This window comes from Cryptosporidium muris, genomic scaffold (genome assembly GCF_000006515.1).
Source record: "Cryptosporidium muris RN66 scf_1106632354001 genomic scaffold, whole genome shotgun sequence".
In the NCBI taxonomy this organism is placed as follows: Eukaryota; Apicomplexa; class Conoidasida; order Eucoccidiorida; family Cryptosporidiidae; genus Cryptosporidium; species Cryptosporidium muris.
The window spans coordinates 85,662-102,258 of record NW_002196578.1 but is presented as its reverse complement, the minus strand read 5'-3'; the positions used below and the strand labels follow the sequence as shown (position 1 = coordinate 102,258).

General features: G+C 29.3%; 9 protein-coding genes across 9 annotated transcripts, besides 6 other annotated features; 6 read left to right on the top strand and 3 right to left on the bottom strand.

Moving 5' to 3' along the window:
- Positions 1–274: 274 nt before the first annotated feature.
- CMU_005480 (RNA recognition motif. family protein) lies at positions 275–1,645 on the top strand (the record flags this gene model as incomplete). Its single annotated transcript, XM_002141938.1, has 1 exon — positions 275–1,645. The coding sequence occupies one exon, from the start codon at positions 275–277 to the stop codon at positions 1,643–1,645; it is 1,371 nt and encodes a 456-aa protein (XP_002141974.1).
- Positions 1,646–1,695: 50 nt separating this feature from the next.
- Positions 1,696–3,004, bottom strand: CMU_005470 (uncharacterized protein; the record flags this gene model as incomplete). Its single annotated transcript, XM_002141937.1, has 2 exons — positions 1,696–2,840; positions 2,935–3,004. The coding sequence occupies 2 exons, from the start codon at positions 3,002–3,004 to the stop codon at positions 1,696–1,698; spliced, it is 1,215 nt and encodes a 404-aa protein (XP_002141973.1).
- Positions 3,005–3,164: 160 nt separating this feature from the next.
- On the top strand, positions 3,165–6,335 carry CMU_005460 (CBF/Mak21 family protein; the record flags this gene model as incomplete). Its single annotated transcript, XM_002141936.1, has 1 exon — positions 3,165–6,335. One exon carries the CDS (start codon positions 3,165–3,167, stop codon positions 6,333–6,335), a length of 3,171 nt encoding a protein of 1,056 aa, XP_002141972.1.
- Positions 5,900–6,088: a microsatellite.
- Positions 6,319–6,383: a sequence feature (AT_rich).
- A 339-nt stretch (positions 6,384–6,722) lies between these two features.
- Positions 6,723–7,310, top strand: CMU_005450 (uncharacterized protein; the record flags this gene model as incomplete). The annotated part of the gene is made up of 1 exon (XM_002141935.1): positions 6,723–7,310. One exon carries the CDS (start codon positions 6,723–6,725, stop codon positions 7,308–7,310), a length of 588 nt encoding a protein of 195 aa, XP_002141971.1.
- Positions 7,311–7,315: 5 nt separating this feature from the next.
- Positions 7,316–7,364: a sequence feature (AT_rich).
- A 201-nt stretch (positions 7,365–7,565) lies between these two features.
- Positions 7,566–7,602: a sequence feature (AT_rich).
- A 392-nt stretch (positions 7,603–7,994) lies between these two features.
- Positions 7,995–9,218, bottom strand: CMU_005440 (uncharacterized protein; the record flags this gene model as incomplete). Its single annotated transcript, XM_002141934.1, has 1 exon — positions 7,995–9,218. The coding sequence occupies one exon, from the start codon at positions 9,216–9,218 to the stop codon at positions 7,995–7,997; it is 1,224 nt and encodes a 407-aa protein (XP_002141970.1).
- Positions 9,219–9,513: 295 nt separating this feature from the next.
- Positions 9,514–9,619: a sequence feature (AT_rich).
- Positions 9,620–9,759: 140 nt separating this feature from the next.
- On the top strand, positions 9,760–10,872 carry CMU_005430 (LEM3 / CDC50 family protein; the record flags this gene model as incomplete). Its single annotated transcript, XM_002141933.1, has 1 exon — positions 9,760–10,872. One exon carries the CDS (start codon positions 9,760–9,762, stop codon positions 10,870–10,872), a length of 1,113 nt encoding a protein of 370 aa, XP_002141969.1.
- Positions 10,873–11,199: 327 nt separating this feature from the next.
- Positions 11,200–13,635, top strand: CMU_005420 (dynamin family protein; the record flags this gene model as incomplete). Its single annotated transcript, XM_002141932.1, has 2 exons — positions 11,200–11,235; positions 11,317–13,635. 2 exons carry the CDS (start codon positions 11,200–11,202, stop codon positions 13,633–13,635), a joined length of 2,355 nt encoding a protein of 784 aa, XP_002141968.1.
- Positions 13,636–14,349: 714 nt separating this feature from the next.
- On the top strand, positions 14,350–15,063 carry CMU_005410 (uncharacterized protein; the record flags this gene model as incomplete). Its single annotated transcript, XM_002141931.1, has 1 exon — positions 14,350–15,063. One exon carries the CDS (start codon positions 14,350–14,352, stop codon positions 15,061–15,063), a length of 714 nt encoding a protein of 237 aa, XP_002141967.1.
- Positions 15,064–15,221: 158 nt separating this feature from the next.
- Positions 15,222–16,264, bottom strand: CMU_005400 (uncharacterized protein; the record flags this gene model as incomplete). Its single annotated transcript, XM_002141930.1, has 2 exons — positions 15,222–15,977; positions 16,055–16,264. 2 exons carry the CDS (start codon positions 16,262–16,264, stop codon positions 15,222–15,224), a joined length of 966 nt encoding a protein of 321 aa, XP_002141966.1.
- A 99-nt stretch (positions 16,265–16,363) lies between these two features.
- Positions 16,364–16,433: a sequence feature (AT_rich).
- Between the last annotated feature and the right edge of the window lie 164 nt (positions 16,434–16,597).

Genomic DNA, 16,597 nt, shown 5'->3' with positions numbered 1-16,597 from the left:
CTGAAATTAAGAAGTATAATCTAAAGTATTAAGTAAAATCTAAATGCTGCAGACATGTGGCGCCATTATAGGTACCGAGTTGAGACGCGCCTTGGGGAATTAGAATAAATACTTAAATAATCTATTTGTTTACATTATATATACAACTAGGTGTGAGTAAATTGTTGTCTAATAGAAGTTTCAAACAAAAACTTGGGTTTTGTACTTTAGAAATTAAAGACTATCACTCTGATAGTGATTTTGCAGTAAAAAAGACTCCCTTAATAACGTAAATATGACAAGTAGCAATACTGAAGGTGAGCTTTGCAAATCAAGAACAACTCGTTGGGCAGATGTAGAAGCTGAAGAAGATGATTTAGATATGACAATACCAAGTGCAAGGTGTGAAGTTGATAAGAGTTCTATTAATACAGGAGAACTTCCTGTGAATATAGATAAGAGTAGATCTGACAATAATCGTAGAAGATACAAAACTACTCAAAATAAAATAGAGCATAATAACAAAAAGAATTTACTAAATTTACCTAAAGATCCTCCATTTATTTTAAGACTTGCAAATTTAGACTACAATCTGCAGCAAAGCGATATAGTGGACTTTTTTAAATCTCACAATATTGAAACTACTACCGTCAAACTTTCAACAAAAAATGGAAATAACGATGGGACAGCAATTGTTGAATTTGGAAATTATGAAGATCTTGAAACTACTGCTAATCAATATGATGGTTTTGTAATTGGATCTAGAAGTATCCGTGTAACTGCTGCTTGGACAAGAAATAAATTGGGAGAACGTCATAACCGTGGAAATAATGCAGGAAATAATACTTTGACACAATCTGGAGTATTATCTGCATCTAGGAGTCAGAGAGACAATAGGAATCATACCCAATCTCGCCGTGAATTATCTCCTGACTTTACAATTGTACGTAAGAATGTAAAAAGTGAGAATGCAAAGAATAATACATTTCCTGAAGAGCCGAAAAAGGATGTCAATACACCTTCAGTAGGATTTAATACTGGAGTCACTACAAAAGATCAAGGTGAACGCCCAAAACTTAATCTAAAACCAAGATCTAAGCCACTTGAAAATGGAAATAATATAGTTGAAGTATACAATGAAGCAAAATCACGAATATTTGGATCTGCAAGACCTGTTCAACAAAATATTGAGGTAAAAAGAAAGTCTGAAGTTCAATCCGGAGTTCAACCAACCTCTGAAGGCAGGACGGGTACCAGTAATTATCAAAAACAAGTGACAAATCCTCAAGCTTCTAACGAAAGGAGATGGAGTTTTAATAATCAAAAAGACAAGGGAAGATACAGTAAAGGATATGGAGATGTATATTCACGAGACTCACAACATTCTAAATCTAAAAATCAAAAGGGAAATGATAATCAGGATGTAGATCGCAGTATGACTCTATCTAATACTAATCTGACAGACAACACACCTAAAGAAGTTAGTTATAATCACCAATCTAATAAAAGTGAGGTAGAGTCCAGACGTACAAAATACAACTCAATAAATAATAATCGCCACATAAACCAAGGATCCAAGTGGTCTGGAAGTAAAAATAGAAATGACTCTGCTAATAAGGGACACGTAGAAACAAGAAATAGGTTTGCTGCACTAGATGAGAGTTAGTTGTATTGTGATAGTATTGTTAGTAAACATAATTAGCTACTAACTACAAGTTAGTTATGATCCTCACTTAATAAGTAGCAGCTTGCAGCTTTAACAACTCCTGTAACACGTAGGCGAATCTTTCCTGACTTGTTATCTATTGTGGACTGTTTGCGACGAAAACAAATGTGGAATACCCCTACATTATTCACTAAAACTATTAAAATAATTAGCCAACCGATAAAAACAACTAAAGACATCGATTGACCAATATTATGAACTTCACGTGTAAATTTACTTGCTGCCTCAATATGAAGAACTGTTGCACTTTTATAATTTGAAATCTCTATATTTGAACAAATACTAATAAGGGATTCTCTTGCAAACTCCAAATTATCGAAAGTTCCATCTTCTAGTCTCCCAGACTGTATATTATAAGTATAGTAACCTTGAGGAATTGATCGATCAGACCAAGATAAAATAGTTTTAATAAGACTATGAAAAGTAAAATCTTCTATGTTGATCCTTGTCAAACGGAGTAGATAAATAGTTGCATCTCCAAATCTCATTACATTCCATGATAAGTTTCTTGGGAAGCCATCATATAAATAGGATAAATAAGGACTATATAAACCTACTTTGATTACCATACTCTTTTCTATCTTAATATGATGGAACATCCATAATTCTAGAAAGTCCATATTATAACGTCCTGAAAAAGTTAAGGGAGTCCTAATTTTCTGTTTATTATTACATTGACTTGTTCCTAAAAGATAAACTCCATAAAGGCGTTGGGCCATAAAATCAGTGTTGTGACATGAATAACTAACTTCAGAAGTATCAAAACAAAAACATTTCATTCCACATCTTCTAATTAAAGCTTTTGAATAGCCAATATACCCTTGAGATCGTAATAAAATATAAACATCTGTTTTGTTAAAAGACATTATTTCTTCAAGCATTAGAAAATCTTGATTTCTAAGACTATTCACTAAAGAATCCTCATTAGGGTCTAATGTACACAACATAATAGAAGGAGCCTCAAAATAAGGTTGCATACTTGTAGAAGCGATCATAGTTACGAACCACCCTGTTTTAGAAAAAATTAAAAGTAATAGTATAACAAGTATATATAAAGGAATCCACACAGCTAGACGAACACAAAGAGCAAACTTCTCAGCTCTTCTACCTTCTTTTGAAAGCCCAAAAGAACCATCTGTATAAAGAAAATTAACAATATTGTATTAATTTAATGTGATAATATACAAGGTGGTAGGGATGAAATTGTAAGATTGTAGGCTAGAACTTACGTGGTACTATAGAGTTACAAAATGATGTTATTAGACCACATATAATGGAAGATAAGTAACTTTGTAACATCAAATATTAGTAGGTTACATTTCATACTACGGAAGTAATCCACTATACCTCTAAAACCTAGAATATAATCTTTTTTAAAAGCGCCATTATAGTGGCGCGTTTTGGCAGTTACTGACGGTATAAAACTAATATGGATCTGCCTTAAAAAATTTTGTAAATTATGAATAAATTAAGTAGAGGAATAGCTAGATATGGATTTAGACAGAAAAATAATCATAAACCTAGGCCTCCAGAATCATATGTATCTTCTCTGCAGTGTATTAAAGTAAATGGATGTAGAAACATTGTAGATATCAGAAAACTTGTTAAACAAAAGTGGATAAAAAGGCTCTCAGAGCAGGTTTGGTATGATAATAATACTAAAGATACTACTAGCAAGGATGTATGGTTAGAGTTTGAGTATGTAACGTCAGGAGTATCTAAAAAGTTATTACTAAATGATCTCATGGAAGTAGGTAAAGCCTTGATAGATGAATTGAGAACTATATATAGGAAAACTCATTCATCAGATAAGGATCAGTCCTGGCTTTGGAATCTGGCAAATAGTACAAAGACTACATTAAAAGATAGAGTTGAATCATGCTGTGCTATAATTCAGCAGAATGTAATATTAGGATCTTTTGAATTAGAACAGCTACTAAATTTGGCTGGTCAGATATCACACAAATCTGGGTTTTTGAAAACACTAGATACAATATTAACTATAATTCTAAATAAAGATATCTTTCCTCAAACACGGGAACTTGTATCTATTTGTAATCAAAAAAAAATAGTAAACTTTTTAATTAATATTTCAGATAATTTAGAAGTATCAAAAGAATCAACCACTTTAAAAATTCCATTATCTGAATTTCTTCAAATTTACTTCGAAGATTATTTAAAAAAGTGGCTAGCGAAATTTATACAGGTTATTATAAGATCTGTAGATGACCCTCTATGGACCATTAGAAAAAAGATTTTGGTAATGATTTTTCATATTGCAAAGAATATCAAAGAACAACGTATTACTCTAATCTATACCTTAATACATAAATTTGGTGATAAAGAAGACAAGATAGCCTCATTTTCTACTTATTTACTGGGTTCTATGTTACAAAATAGAAAAGGTGCAGATTTACTATATATAATAGTCAATTGCTTATCTGATCACATATGTAGATCCTTGGAAACTTTTTCTAAAATTTTGGGTTCAGATTCTACAATATCACATCAAAATCATCCTGTATTTAGAGAGGTTTATCGCTTGACTCTATTTGCTTCAGAAATCAAATTAAATAGAAGCTATAATTTTTATGCTTTAGGTAATGAGTATAAGTTTAGTAAAGATCAAAGCTTAAATTGGAATTTAAATAACTTAACTCCTCCAATAATTGTACTTCGTATTTGCTTGACAACTCTGAAGATTATTGTTGCACCAAAACCTATAAAAAATAAGAGAAATAGAACTAATATTAAAAAACATGAACTTCCTTCTTCTAACTTCAGTCTGTCAGTTGGACAACCGATGTACCGTTTATTAAGAGTTGCATTAAATGGCATAAATAGATCTTTACCATATGCAGAATCACAGATAAGAATTTTAAGAAATAGATCAGTCTCTAAGGGATTATCTCAAAATTTTAGTGAAATTGATACAATATTCGGAGATTTTGAAAACGAATATATTCCAAAGCTATACTATATATGTCATACTATAGAATGTGCATCTATCCGTATAGTTATTCTCGGAGTCATGTATAGAATATTAAAGACACTAAATATCCTTGGGGATCGTTATTATCGTTTATTTTATTCACAATTATTATATATGCCTATATACTCTGCAAAGAATAAAAAATTACTTGTTGCTTTAACATGGAGAGTTATAAATGAGGATTGTAATTATAATGGGAAGCGTGCCTTATCTATAATTAAACGAGCCTTCCAAGTTTCAATACAAAATTTTGATGTTTCAATGGCTTTATCATTTTTAGTTATCCTGGTAAATATTCTACTATATAGTAATTTAGAAGATATTACTTCTATACATAAGAAAGAAAAAAAAGGAAGTGAATTGTTTATTGATGAAGATAATTTGGAAAAAAGTGAAGTAGATAATTTAAAATCATCATCATTAGTATTTAAATCTGTTATTACAAAAACTGATTTTGAACTTCTTCAGGAAGATGAAGAAGAGCACTTTATTGATTTATCAGATAGTGAAAATGATAACTTTAAAGAGACTAATAAGAGAAGTGAACAATCAATAAAAACTAGTAAGGTTAAACATAACTTGGCATATTGTCCTACAAAAAGAGAACCACTTTATTCAAATGCAATAAATTCGCATCTCTGGGAACTGGAGCTAATGAGATCTCATTTTCATCCTCTAATAGCTGATATAGCTAGAAAATGTTTAATCATATGTAATGATGGACTGCAAATAAATTATGAAAATAAGGTAATATTACAAAATATATCAAAGACACTAATGCAACTCAAATTTTCAAAGAAGTCCTTAGCAACAGATTCCGACAATATATTACCAAAAATATTTGAAATAACATCCTTACCTTTATTTCTCCAGATACTAAGTTATAATCCAGTAGATATCAACTTGTTATTAATGAAAGATTTGAAAGAAAGTAATTCAAATAGTACGACTCAAAAAAATACAAGAATAAATGAATTTAAAAAGTGGGATAACGAAATTCCTATGCATCTTTATTTCTACAAACATTTTTTCCAAGATCCTGTTGTTATCCAAAGGTCACGATTAAAAGAAAAAAATAAATTGAATGATGACTATGATGATTTCCAAATAGAAGGTGATGATGACGGTGGTAAAAAGAAATTATCATACTACAATGATGAGGATCAAATCATTGATTCATTAATTGAGAATATGATTGGAGTTGATGATGATGAAGTTGATGAATTAGATGAAATTGATGATGATGAAGAATTTGATAAATTAGATGAAATTGATGATGATGAAGAATTTGATGAATTAGATGAAATTGATGATGATGAAGAATTTGATGAATTAGATGAAATTGATGATGATGAAGAATTTGATGAATTAGATGAAATTGATGATAATGAAGTTGATAACCAAGATTTTAGTTTAGATGACAATGGAGGGCTTGGAGTAAATGGAGAAATTTCAGATGAGATAGATAGTAGTCATTTTTTGAGAGGCAAAATTGGTGACTTGAAACTAAATAGTAAAAGTGGCAATAAGACTGACATATTACCAAAAATCTCTAACAAAAAAAGGAGATTTCCAAAGCCTAGGGACTTGCAAACTTATTTTATTGATGCAGATGAGATGGAAAAATATTTATCATAGATTAAATTAATAATATAATGAGTATTTTTAAAAGTAAGATAATATTTTCAGTGATGCCAATATTATTATGGTTATATGCAAAAATTGCCTATTGATGAGGCTCTTATCTTTATATAACACGACTTACTTTAAGCTAAATGTATTCTAAATAATATAATGTGACCTAGGGAGAAATTAAAAACTCTAATATTTAGTACTTTATATTTTTTTCTGTAACTTTCAGCATCATTCTATAATTCAACATACATCGTGCATCATACCGCCTGATTTTTAGATTTTACTATTAAAAGTTGCCTGAATTCTGAATACTTGGATCTTTTATGGAATAGTTAATAAATAAAGGTGAATCCTATATATAGAGATATTTCACCAAATATATGGAAGAAAATGTATCTAACTGAGAAGGGCAATTATAAAGAGGAACAGCTTTGTAAGAAAGAAGCTAAAGAAAACTTCGATTTTTCAAAAAATATAGATATAAATCCTTATAAATATCTGTGTATTGTACTAATTTCATCCTTTTGTGGTATTTTGCAGGATTTTGGTATGAAAGTTGAAGATGACGAAAAACTTTTAATTACAGCTATTAATACAGGAGACATTTCTACAGTAATACAGTATACTACATTGATGCATAGTAAATTATCTTCTAATATCCTCTTAAATAGAATCAGTACAACTAGAAATAGTTCATCATATTCTATAGATAGTAAGATGCAAGATATGGATGAAACAGTAAAAACAATGAATGAGATGGATACTGATGAGTACACCGAAATGAATAAATCATTGCAAAGTAACGCACACCAAATATATTCGTCCTTCGAGACTATAATTAGTACTGAAGTAAATACGTCTAACTTAGTAATAGCTCCCACGAATAAGAAGTTTTCAGTTCCTCCCTTAAGAATAGAACGTGTTGGTCCTGGTTCTTGGAATAGAGCACAATTACCTGAAGAGTATCCTGAAGACTGAATATGTATATTAAAATATAAACTATTCAAAAATTTTATAATAAACTTTATATTTGTTTGAAGTCTTAACTTTCGTTAATACTTTTTTAAAGTTTATGTTATAATTATTACTAAGAATGAAACAAAATTCATTATTTAGTAAATCTCTAATTCCTGATTGACTCAAACTCAAAAATAAACTAAATAATAATGATTCTTTTTCATTATAAAGGATAGAATATTACTAAAGATAAAGATATTAACTGACCTCGAATAGTAAATATTTTAATAGTATATTTTATAATTATTAAAAACCTTTGTAATCTAATTTCTTTTTTTAGAAAGAGTTCTATTGGATAATTCTACTTATAAGTCATAAAAATTTAGCTTAATAAAATCTTAATAGATGCTATTGCTATCAATATTACACTGGAAATACTTCTCAAATATTAAGATTGTTAGAAAGTGTCTGAGGCTCATCAAATAAACTATATGTAAAACGCTACGTTTTATATATCACTTCATATTATTGTATATCTCGAGGTGTCTTTCTACTTAATAATTTCTTGTGTTATTTTTTAATTATACAAAGTGTAAAAAGATAATTTATTACTTTAAATAATTAGGCAATACCAATCATATTATCAACAGATAATATCTAATTATAAATATAGATATTATTGTAAAGCTGGTAAATTATTAATTTTCAACTTGTAGAACAACTACCAGAACTACAAATATTAGATGTAGATGGACTTGTCAAAATTTCATCAGGATTAAGCTCCAATTTTTTATCTCCTAATCCTTTAATATTGTCTTCTATTATAATATTAGTTAACATTTCACTTTTTTCTATATAAACTGGAGACTTGATCAGTGATTTCTCATTAAAGTTTAAATCGTCTTTATTTTGAGAGCCATAATATACTAAATTTCTCAAACTCTTATTGGTTGTAGTATATGAAAACGAGAGAAATCTTGTTAGAAGATTACCTAATTGATGATACTTATTAGAATGGCGTGTAGATGACTCAGATTGTTTTGAATTTAAATATTCCTTCCTATTAGGAATATTAGGAATAGTTTGTGAAGTAACACGGCAAGGTTCTACCTTTAATATCTGTTCAATAGCTGGAGATAGGACTGATTCACTACTTACTTGACTTCGATAATACTTGAGAAGAGTTCTAATATGTTCTAATTCTTCATTATATTGTGCTACTCGTAATTTTGATATTATTAACTGATTTTCAATATTAGATAATTCTTTTTTGTATAGCTCATTTTCTAAATATAATTTTTGCACTGTTTTAATAGACTTACATAATGCAGAACGATATTTTGTAGATGAAGATACTGATTCACTTAACTGTTTTTCTAAATAATACTTTTGACAATTTAAGTTATCATTCTCTTTTTTTATATATGAAATATCAGATTCTAATACTGAACATCTATTTACTAGTGACTCACTAGCATTCAATAGTTGTTCAAAATTTGATTGGCAATCATCTAAGACAAGTATTGACTTCAAAATAGTTGACACGATCATATCTAAATTATCATTCAATAATTGATTTATACCAAACAAAAGTCTTAACTTTACTTTATATGCTGATTCATCTTTTAAATTTCCAAATATCATATTATTATTATTTTTAGGTGTTAAATTATGGTTATCATTCCAAATTAAGTCCATATTAATAGATATGCTTGAGCATCCTCTTAATGAGATCTCAACTTGTCTACAGACTTTTTTAAGTGCTTCTTTTACCTTACATAATGATGTAAATATCCTCTTTGCTTGGTTATAATGATCTTGTTTATCTAAATAGTTTGGCAATAAAACACCAGCCAAATCCTTTTGGTAGTCATATCCATGTTCTTCAATAGCAGCTGCTTGTAATAAGTCACTACTTAAAATGGGCATTCCTCTTATTTATTCCTCAAGTCTGCAAATTTGTTTGTATTTGTGTAAATTTGCAGGTTATTCTATCAATTTAAGTTGAGATCATAGGTTAAGTCTTAAATGTCTAACAAAACTTCTTTACGAGGTTGTACTCGATGTTGAAGAGTCTCATATTGGTGCAATAAATATAAATTAGGAAAAGTACTCACCAATTATTTTAATATTTACCTTGAGAAGTTAATAGTTATACAATATTCTGAAAGTAACTATTATATTTTAAGAATAGGTACCCATCTTATTCTGTCAAATATAAACCTATTAAAATTTTAAAAAATAAATTTTGATAAATATAAGAAATGTAAAAATATATATTCCGTATATATAATGTAATATAAGATTGTATTCTTATTTAATAAATTTTAGGTATAATTTTAGGGTAATAGAAGTCACAAACGTAATATAAATATATTTTTGGCACGAGCGCTAAAGTAATAAAGGAAATTTTAGAATTGCATAGCTAGTTGTGAGGCTTTGCTAACAAGAAACCTTTTTACATATATTGATGAGGGTAGCTTCATTTGAAATAGAAGATCAGCTAATTACTGATGAAAATTTAAGATCTAGAAGTTCTGGTTTTCAAAATGCAGCAATACAAGCAGACAAGGCGGAAACAACTGAGAGGGTGGCAACAAAGAAAAAGAAATTTATTGATCGCTTCAAACAACAGGAATTAAGTGGATGGCAACCTGTAGTAACATCTAGATTTGTAATTTTGTTCTTTTTTATATGTGGTGTAGTTTTTATAGTAATTGGGAGTATTTTACTTTCGACTTCTAATAGTATAATAGAATGTTCAATAGAATATGGAGATCCTCCAGATACTTCTAAAACTCATATTACTACAGTACAAATTACAGTAGAATCTTGTAACCCCTCAAAAATATCAGGAAAACCAATCGATTTTATAAATGGAGAATTATATCTTTATTATTCTTTAACAAACTTTTATCAAAATCACAGAAGATATATAACAAGTAGAAGTAATCTACAACTTAGTGGTGAAGTATTTACAAAACCATCAGAATTAAGTTCATGTGAACCATTAATTACAGATAAGAATGGTTCAATATTATCACCGTGTGGTTTAGTTGCATGGAGCGTATTTAATGATACTTATACAGTTGTGGATGGAAATGGTGAACTAATACAATTAGATGAATCTGCTGAAACAATAACTTTACTAATAGATCGTGAAAATAAATTTAAGAATCCTTCTAATAGTGAAGTAGAGGGTAAAAATATTAATCAATGGTTACCTGAAGATATATTTCCAGGTAAAGTAGAAAATGGTCACTTTATAGTTTGGATGAGGACTGCAGCCCTTTCTTCTTTTAAAAAAATATATGCAAAATTTGTTATATCAAAGCCTGTTAAACTTCCATTAACAGTTCATATATCAAATAGATATCCTGCAAAAGGTTTTGGAGGAACTAAAGGGATTGTTGTATCACAAATTACATGGATTGGTGGTAAGAATCCATTTATAGGTATTGTGTATATTGTAATAGGATCTATATGTTGTTTCTTGGCAATGATATTTATGATTAGAAACTATATATCACCAAGAGTATTGGGGGATATTCGTTATCTATATTGGGTTCGAAGTAATAAATAATTTTATTAGATTGGAAAATTTTGTTTATAGGACATTCTCTATATAGTTTGTACAGGTCTCTCATTATTATTTACTTAGGAGATTTAAAAATAGAAAGAACATTAGTTTATAGAAATAATGAGAATGACGTTAAATAATAAGTTTTTACCTTTTTTAAAGAGCAAATATTTTTATTTAAAACTTAGAACTTTTTAGAGTGTTGGGAAAAGGTGAGGGGGGGGCGACCTGGAATTTCCGTGTGTTTATACGTCTACCTAACTCAAAATTAATCTTTGCTAAAATAGGCAAAAAAAAAGGCCTTTAAGAATTGGATACTGAGAGTCTCTGATGTATCAGAATTTGAGAAAGTTGATAAGTTTGGTGGTAAGTTATCTTTTAATCTTATCTATTAATATCCAATGGCATCATGCAATTCTTATTATATCCCTTTGATTAAAATTTCAGGATGAGCTTCGTGATGTTGGTCTACAACAGTATATTAATCTACCACGCATATGTGTTGTAGGAACTCAAAGCTCAGGAAAATCGAGTGTACTTGAGTCTGTTGTAGGTTTTGACTTCCTACCTAGAGGTGAAGGAATTGTTACGAGGCGTCCAGTAGAGATGCGCTTAGTTCATATTTCTAGCAGATCAGGTTTGGATGAATCATTTGTAATATTTGAAAATGATAAAACCCGTAAATTCACTGATTTTGAGCAAGTTAGGCAAGAAATAGATAGGCTTACAGATGAAGTTGCTGGGCGCAATAAGGGTATAGTAGATGATCCAATTGTCCTCACAATATATGGAACTCAATGTCCAGATCTAACATTAATAGATCTTCCTGGTATTACACGTGTACCTTTGAAAGGAAGTGATCAATGTGATAATATTGAACAACTAACTAGGGATATGGCAATACGTTATGCTCGTGATCCTAGAACAATAATCTTAGCAGTAATTCCAGCTAATGCTGACATGTCAACTTCAGATGCCTTGCAACTTTCACGTCGTGTAGATCCTAAGGGTATTAGGACAATTGGTGTTATTACTAAAATTGATTTAATGGACAGAGGTACAGATGCTTCTCGAATGCTTCATGGAGAAGATGTCCCACTAAGATTGGGATATATTGGTGTTAAAAACCGTAGTTCAGCAGATTTAAAAATTGGCAAAACTATAAAGGAGGCTTTAGAAGATGAAATGTCATTTTTTACTTCACATCCAATATATAGAGCATTGTCTCCTGAATTATTAGGCACAAAGAATTTAGTGACGAAGTTGACAAAAGTCTTATTTAGACATATTAAAACATTTCTTCCAGATATTAAACGTGAAATTAATGGACGTATAAGAGCAATATCCTTACGTATAGAAGAATTTGGACAAGGAGTTCCTATCGAGAGTGGTGATAGAGCCCAACTAATGTGGGCTATGATTACAGACTATTGTGAAATGATAAAAAGTACAATTCGGGGTAAATATGACAAGAGGTTACAGACATATTTTGATGGACATACTGATCATATTACAAGTGGATCTCAGATTCGTGTAATATTTAATGAATTATTAGATGATTACTCTGAAAAAGATGTAACTTCAGAATTATCTGATTATGATATAGATTCTGCTATTAGGATGCATGAAGGAGATTCAATGCCTGGTTTCCCATCACCAGATATGTTTGAATATTTGATTCTTCCTCACTTAAGGAAAATTCAAGCTCCGGTGATGGATTGTTTGGATAGAGTTACTACATCACTTGAGATTGTCAGTCAAAAAATTGCTCATAGAGTATTTATTAGATTTCCTAAACTTGCAGAACAAATTTTAGAACGTAGTCAAGATATATTATTGAAACAAAAAGAAAATACAAAAACCATTTTAGAACAGCTTGTAGAAGCTGAAACAGGTTATCTATTTACAAATGACTCTACATACCTTATAGAACATGGTAGTGTAATAAATAGCAATGATCAAACCCAAACTGGATTAAGTAAAAATGGAAGTTTGACAAATGAACATAGTTCAATTCCTCCTGGGTATGATGGACAATCTATAAAGGAACCTCCTAGAACTGCTCAACATATTCTTAATCAAGTCCAGCAAACTGTAGGTAATGTAACAAATAGTTTAACTACAAATTTATGGGCTGGGGATGGATTTCAAGGGAAAGATAAACGGAAAACTCGCTATTCTCAAGTATTTTTACGTGAAATACGTAAAAGGTTAGATTCTTATTTTGCAATTGTTGTAAGAAATATTAGAGATTCTGTACCTAAAATTATTGGACATTTTCTTGTTAGACAAATTATGGATAAATTACAATTTGAACTTTATAATGAATTTAATAAAGCTGAATGTTTATCAGATCTTCTAAGTGAACCAAGTCATGTGGTTGAAGAACGTAAGGCTTTACTTAATCAACTAAATACTTTAAAAAAAGCTTCACAGGTATTACAACGAGATCCAAATATTGTAGCTTTAAACTCTGCAGATTTTGATGATCAATATGATAATGATCTACAACAATTTCAAAATAATGTTGCTCAGAGGATGAATTCCCAACAAGGAGTACGTCAACAATTAAATACTCAAAATACCCCTAATACTGTAAATCAAAGACCCATGTTATCACAAAATCTATCTAATTCTAGTAATAGTTATCAGTCTAACCAATTTACTCCTGGAAATCCTGTACAATCTTCATCTAAAGTTGCTCTTTTTGCATCAGCCCCAAGCCAAAAACAACCCCAAAAAGATCCTCTATTTGCAAATTTATAAACAGCTTATTGTTAATGACATCTTTAGATGTAAGTATTTTTTCAGATATATATTTTATTTATCTTGACCAATTTAATATAAGATATGTGCGTTAATAGTCCTTTCTAACAATTCTTATCTGCCTTATTATATATTAATTAGAAGATATTTCAAAATGACTTAATAGAGTGGAAAGTGAGCTTCTTCTAACTATTTAGTTGCAACCTTAATTTTTATAACAAAGTTATCTTTATATTAAGAAATATAACAGAACACGCTATTAAGTGTTAATATGTATAGACAGTATTTAGGATGTCAGATTGTAAGTATTCTAAGTGAGTCGGCCGCTAAGTACGAAATGAGTTATTATCAGTATTTAAGCGGGTGAACAAATTTATATTTTAATTCAGATTGTTTTAGTAATAATTCACTATATTATAACCTAATGTACTGGATATTTCCTCTAAATAATCCAGATATTTTAAATAATATAGGTAGAGGGTATTGGTATTAGTATTATATTACAAGTAGTGGTGTAAATTATAGGATTTTTGATATACTGCATCTATGGCGCCCCTTTAAAGTTTTATTTACCCTCAATGTTCGTGAAGTCTAATTTCTATTCTATTAAGTAATAATATTGTACAATATGGGGCAATCATTTAAAAAATTATTATTACGCGCCTGCAAGAACTCCAAAAGTTCTATGCAAGGAGTTGCATAATATTTTTGTTAATGTGGTGGTTACTAGTAGTTTCAATTGTTTTTATATTGCTAGGTATTATAATATACTATTCATATAAGGCTGTGGGGACATCTCCTATACAGGATGCCTTTTTAAGAGATGCCTTCACTGCTTCTGGAAAATTATGCTTTCCAAAAAAAGACTTAAGGTTATATTGTCAATATCGTGAAGAAGTTGCACCTATGGAATGTTCTATAGAAGAGTTTCAATTACGTTTAAGAGCTGCATCTCCTGAACTAGTAGTAGAGATGAAGAAATCATTATTAAGAAGTGCTATGAGAATACAAGAAAGTTATGGTAGAATATACAATGAATACATTGGCCATATGCAACTATATAAGAAGCTTTTATTGTCTCCAGCTCAATGGAGTTATATAGAAAATACAATGGAAGAATTAAAAGATACAGTTCAATTTATTAGAGAGGAGGCGAATTTCATACAGGAAAATTGGGGTGAGGCAATATATATGGAAGCAAGGAAGCTTAATGAAATAAGAAGGAAGCAAGAGGAAATTAAGATACTAAGAGAGAGACAGATGAAAGAAAAGGAGATGATATTAAAAAAAGCTAAAGAACAGGAATTAGTTGATGATCAAAGAGCAAATGAGAAAGCTAAAGAACTTCTTAAAGAGTGCTCTTTGGAAGAAGCAAAGAATACGAAGTTGAGAAGTTCAGGTATGACTCAAAGGAAGAATAAACGTTAGATATTTTAAATATTATGACAGTATGAAATATAATAGTATAAAAGAATAAAATAACAGGATTTAACTATCTATTGTATACAAAATGGCTGACTTTATGGAGTTAACAATTAAAATGAAGTATAGATTATATTTAATATAATTTTGTATTTGAAGTTTAACTAACAGATATACCATAGTTGAATTTTAGTATTACAGTTGATATTTGTACTTGTTTTCTCCAGATTATCTATACTATTTAGTCTTTCACCAGATAAAGTACAAATAAGTTTTTTATGTTTTACAAGAACAAATGGTACTGAAATAGTGTCAATTTGTTCCTTAATAAGTAATTTAATATTTGGATATTTTTGTATATTTCTTACTTTATGATTAGATTGGAGATTATTTGTAATTAAAGTATCTTTATAGTTTTGATTTTGATTTATATTTAAACTTGAATATATCTCATTATTATTGATATCTATATTATATAACGATAAGAAACCTTGAGAATCACCAGCTATAATATTAATTGAATTTCCAATATCTAAATTCATATCAAACCCATAACGTTGACTAGTGCTTGATGGGCGTTCCAAATAATGTAGAACTTTATTTGGATTACGAACATCCCAAATTCTAAGATATTTATCATTACGGTGGCTTGATAAAATATAAAAATCCACGTTATTGTATGTTTTAATCCATTCTAGTTTAGTTATACCACCCATTTTCTTAAAATGTTGATTATTATTATCAAATAACTGTACATGGCTAGAATCATCATTTAAATCATGAAGCCAAATAGAACTTGAGAAAGTACCACTTGCAATAACAGAATTTGATCCAATACCTGTAGTTTTCATTGTTACAGCTGATACAAGTCCTTTTTGTTTTAACTTAGCCTTATCAGATCTTTTAGATAAACAGAATCTCTACATAAATAATAAAAAGTATTTACATACAACTTTTAAAAGAACTTGTAATCCAATATTTCCATGATTAAACTTACATAATATATATCTTTATTTATATTATAGCAGTATATAACATTCTTACCACCACAATACATATTTGATGAGTTGATACTGCTTGTGATCCAGTCTATACAATAAATTACATCTAGATCATTATTTTGATTTCTTAAATTAATATTAAACTTCTGGACTCCTTGGAAATTAAAAGTAGTAACTGGATAATCTCTTCTACTTAAGGCTATCATTTCATCTGAATTCTTCCCTAAATAGGATGTTTCATCAATATCATGACAGTATCTCTCTATTGTTAGGCTAATAATATTACTACTAATATAACAAAACAGTAAAAATTATAATTATAAGATATAAGTGAAAGTTTAAGTATATAGTTTATATATCTTTATAATAATTTAACTTATCAAAGTAGGTTACTTACCCTAAAATATTTGTCCAAAAAGGTACAAGATTATTTGGGATATTATTTAAATAAGTCTCATTAAGTTGACCTTCCAAGAGTGGTAAATTATAATAGTACAAACTGTTATTAGATGCTACAACAATAGTTGTTCCTAATGTAT